At 50.2% G+C, this 4,928-nt stretch overlaps 1 protein-coding gene across 3 annotated transcripts in view; it reads left to right on the plus strand.

Moving 5' to 3' along the window:
* Window positions 1-315: 315 nt before the first annotated feature.
* Window positions 316-4,928, plus strand: part of CRNN (cornulin) — a 4,985-nt gene continuing 372 nt past the window's right edge. The window contains exons 1-4 of one of the 3 annotated variants that reach the window (XM_084768573.1): window positions 322-380; window positions 1,706-1,754; window positions 2,378-2,528; window positions 3,561-4,928. The exon at window positions 3,561-4,928 is cut by the window's right edge and continues 372 nt beyond it. In XM_084768573.1, coding sequence (XP_084624699.1) covers window positions 2,391-2,528; window positions 3,561-4,928 — 1,506 coding nt within the window. In that variant the 5' untranslated portion in view covers window positions 322-380; window positions 1,706-1,754; window positions 2,378-2,390. Of the gene's footprint in view, window positions 381-1,705; window positions 1,755-2,377; window positions 2,529-3,560 lie in introns of all 3 variants that reach the window. The other 2 variants (XM_084768574.1, XM_084768572.1) reach the window with 2 other exon arrangements.

Here is a 4,928-nt window from a genome sequence, read left to right on the forward strand (position 1 = left end):
GTGACTCCTGGAGGCCCCTGGAGATACACAGTATTCCCCAAGATCTCAGGCCTGTGCACAGTACTGCTGAGCCCGACTCCCTGAGAAGGGACCTCCTAGTCATCAGGGGACATATACCACAAGAGGCGGCTCTAGCCGTGGCAGAAAGGGGCTGTGATTAGAGGAAAGCATCCTTGGGTCAAAAGGTGAGCTGGAGAAGAAAAGAGGTGGGGCTGGGCTGGGCTGAACCCTGGATGGACCAAACCTTCTGGCAGGGTGGAGACATCCTGTCTAAAACACATACGAGTGCCATTAAATCCTCTATAAAAGGTTCCAATTCCACTGGCAAGTACTCTACACACTGCTTAACAGAAACTTGTCCCATCCTGCCTGGGCATTAGGTAAGTTCCATCCAGAAGAACTTTTTGTCCGTTCTCCCTGTGTTGGCAAGCAGAGCTCATGAATCCAGGGCTGCCAGATCTGAGCTGTCAGGTCTCAGCGAGCTGAGCTGGAGGAAGGAAAGGCCCCCTACAGAGCCTCAGGCAGGCAGAAGCCTCAGCACTTGGGAAACGCTGCCCTTCTGAAGAAATATCCAGCTTTCTCCTCTCCCTAGGTCTAACCTGCAGCCCTTCTGACTAAATGCTGTGGGCAGTGGCAATGGAGCCACCCACCACCTATGCACCTTCCTGGATCAGCATAACTTCCGTCCTCCCCCCCCCTCTTTTTAAGGTTCTGGAAAGTTCTTTGCAGAAGAGTTTTCTGCAAAGGCTGTGCCTGTGGGATCAGATTCAGTTTGTTTCTGCCAAACCAGACATAAATTGTCTTATGGAGGAAGGGGCTGATGTGAACTTCCTTCTTGACTCCAAGTTGTTACGTAGGCAAGATGAATCTGCAGATTTATTCTAAGAATCTGAATCATCACTAAAAAGAACATTTTTGTCCTTTTCACTACTTATAAGTTAGTGTTTAAAGACTGCCATGCTTGAAGTTATTTGCCCTGGGGCACATGGAGGAAGGAGTCTGAGTTATCGACTCCTGGTTCATAGAAAAGTAGTCCCTGTACCGTCCAGCTGGGGTCTAGACTTCCTCAATCCTCCTACCATGGTGACTTGCTTTCTCATGAACCTTGACTCTTTCCTTCCCTCACGCCTTGCTTCTCTACCTATACCATCCTCTCCACACAATCCTTCTCTTCATCTCCAAGGTCCCTTCCCTGGTTTTCTAGATATGGCAAGCTCCCGACTCCCCTGTGCTCACGCCTCATCGTCTATGGCCTATCTCCTCCTTCTGGTCTCTCTAAGTCGTTTAGTTAACATATATGTATATATACACATATATATGTGTTTGTATATATATGTATATATGTATATATATACATATATATATGTATATATATGTATATATCTTGCCCATCCATCTTCACCTTCACCTACCTCCAAATTCCCACTTAATGGAAACGAAATTTTTCTCTTTTGACTGGGAACCAACCATCACAACTCCCAGCATTTTAGACTTGATGGACTATACGCCTCTCTGACAGTCCCAGGACTGAAGGCAGAGGCCATCTTGGACTCTTCTACTCTGGGAAGTCACCCCTAACCCCATTATCTCCAACAGGCATGTCCCATCTTCTTCCTGAATCTCTTTCCCAGGGAAGTAGAGAGGGTAGGGCTGGGCCTTGGAGGGTCTAACCCTGTGTATAGTTATTGCTTTCTGATGTTCCCAGTAGGACACTAACATCCTAGAGAAAGGGAAGAAGAAAAGGCTGTCCACAGGTAAATTTTAAAGAACTAATTGCCTTTGGGGTTAAAAGAAAGTAGTGTGTGGCCTTCACAAATCTATCCCCTCTCAGCTTTTTTTCCCCACCTATAAAAATAGTAGTGATAATAAGAATCCTAAAATATGTTACACAGAAAAGTGCTTTTGTGAGCAGTACGGTGTCTATAGTTGTACACAAATTATATATGTTTATATATTCATAATAATAATGATGATGGCGATAATAATACTTAATAGCTACCACTTAGCATAAGCCAGGCATCAACTGGGTGCTTCTTGGGAATTATCTCCTTAAGCCTTTATGACAGCTGTCTGAAGTAAGTGCCGGTTCAGCTCCATTCACAGTGAATAAACCGACTCACAGACGAGCCAAGCATCCTGGTGCCCGTCCACACCAGGTAGGTGGTGGAGCACGGCATTAAATGTTGACTCAGAAACTTCCGGGTCCTGAGGGCTACTCCTTCCCCATCATAAAGCACAGCTTGAGGAAAAGATGAAGGAAGTTGGAGAGGCCCAAGGACGGCTGAAGGCACAGCGAAAGGGCCAAGCGTCGGAGGACTGCGAGGAGACAGCGGGAGTTGACAGTGGTGTCCATAAAGGGGCTTTTCCTATCTTCCAGCTTAGCTTCCCAGATGGCTCAGCTGCTGCAAAACATCCACGGGATCATCGAAGCCTTCAGGTGCTATGCCAGGTCGGAGGGCGGCCGCAAAGTGCTCACGCGCGGGGAGATGAAGCGGCTCCTGGAACAGGAGTTTGCCGACGTCATAGCGGTATGATATGTGGGGGCGAAAGGAAAGACGTGATAAGGGCAGGCAATTCGTGGCTGCACGCAAGCGCTCTTAACCTGGGGAGTGTGAAGAGTAAGTGGCCAAGTCCACGCCTTCCAGCCGTTAGCCATTGTGCAGGCAACCAAGAAAATCGAGGGAAAGAAGCCGCGGTAGGCGAGACACATCCTGATTCTTAGAGAAAGGGCATATTCTTGAATTTGAGCCTCTGTTTTAATTAAAATTTAATTTTAAGACAAGGTAAAGAGACGCTAAAGGGACAGGCAGTTCAGGCAAGAACAGATTCTTCAAATGGCCTAGAAGGGAAAGTAGTCACCGCTTTCTGGAGCTTCTCAAATCTGACACGGTAAACATTTCCTATACCTGCATGAATGCCTGTGAGCATTCATTATGGAGCACTCGTTCTGAATAGCTGTGGGTACAGGAGACACTGAGAGACCCGCCCCACCCAGCAAGCCAGAAACAGGGCCCTAACGCACTTTTGGCCTTTGATTTACATCTAAAGGCAACCGGACAACGAGGTCCTGGGTGCAATGGCTGTCACACTAGGACGGTGCCGGTATGATCAGAGTAGTCCACTGCCCTACTGGGACAGCCCCCCCCCCCATGGAAGCTCTCTGGAGTCCCGTGGAGCCATGTTTCTGCTGTGCTTCCTGTGGGGTTGGTGCCAGAGGCAAAGTTCCCAGGGCAGCGCCAGGTAGCAGCCAGACACCTGGACAACAGCACAGCAAGTGCATACACTCCTTCCATACACCTTTACCCATCTGATCATCCTGCAGACCTGAAATCTGAGAATATATAAAAACAAGAGATGCTTCCTGCCCATGAGTAAGAGAGATGCTACAACAAAAGACACATGCAATGAAACGTTAACACGGAGATGCTGTGGGCAGCCCAGTGGGTCTGAGAGCACCCAGTCTGTGGAGGGCTTGAGGGAGCCTAGAGAGCAAATGCAACTGATCTGACCGGCTTCTCTTTAGAGGAACAGTGCTGACTCGGCCTCATCTCTCCCCCCAGAAGCCCCATGATCCTGCGACGGTGACTGAAGTCTTGCTCCTGTTGGAAGAAGATGACAATGGGACTGTAGAGTTCATGGAATTCCTAGTCTTAGTATTTAAAGTTGCTCGGGCTTGCTTTGAGACACTGAATGCGAGTCCTAGGGGTGACTGCATGTCTGGCAAGTCTGAAAGCTGCTATCCTGGATCCTCAAAAGAGCTGGAGCAAGGCCAGAGAGGGGCCACTGAAGCACCAAGGGATGGAGCAGAGCAGCGCTGTGATGGCAAACGTGGACAAAGAGATCAGGCTTCTAGAGGACAGGTCAGGGTGGCGACACATCCCCAGAGTCAGGCCAGCAGTCACGACAGGCAGGCTGAGCCACAGAGACAGGAGATGGTAGCCCAGCAAATACAAGCGACGGGACAGGTGGGGCAGAGAACAGAAGACGAGGGTTGCGCCAAAGAGAGGAGGTCACAGCAGCAGCTGCAGGTTAGCCAACAGACAGATGTGATCACGGCTGGAACCGCAACTCAGACCCAAGCAGGCACCTTCCACAAGCAGGAGTCCACCTGTGACCAGAACAGAGACAGTAACAGCCATGGGCAAGCCAGGGGCCAGGCAAACCAAGCTTCCACACAGCACTACCAGGCTCGGGAAGGGTCTCATACTCAGATACACACCCAGACGGTAGAACAGGGTTGGGGGCAGCAAACAGGGAATGGCAGAATCCAGACACAGGGATCCATTTATGACCAGAACAGAGAGACTGAGACTCAAGGCCAAGACAGGAACGAGGCAAGGCAGGTTGTTAAAGAACACGACCAGGCACAGGCAGAGTCATATACTCAGACACACACCCAGACGTCAGAACAAGGCAGGAGCCAGCAGGCAGGAAATAGCAGTATCCAGACACATGGATCCATCTATGGACAAAACAGAGAGCCTGAGATCCATGGTCAAGGCAGCATCCAGGCACGCCAGGTGGGGACAGGACACTGCCAGGCACAGGAAGGGTCGTATACTCAGATTTTGGAGCAGGATAGGAGCCAGTCCACAAGTCAAGTAGGGGACCGAGAAAGGGGACAGACCCAAATACAATCATGTGTGGGCCAAAGCTGGACACCAGTACGCGATTATGATACAGGAGAGCCCATGCTAGGAGGACAGGTCCAGACGGAGACAAACACTGTGGAAGAAAGACAAGAACGGAGCGGCAATCACCCAAGTCCGACAGGAGGGCAGGGAGAGAGAGTGCCCACAGTGGTTAGAGAGGAAAGGGCCAATGACCACACAAAGGAAATGGTGACCCCAAGCCAGGATGCTGGCAGCCTGCACTCCAGGGTCCCTTCAGCTCAGATCCAGGATACAGCACAGCTGGAGGAGGAGGAG

The sequence above is a fragment of the Acomys minous genome (genome assembly GCF_964271855.1).
Source record: "Acomys minous genome assembly, chromosome: 19".
Classification (NCBI taxonomy): Eukaryota; Metazoa; Chordata; class Mammalia; order Rodentia; family Muridae; genus Acomys; species Acomys minous.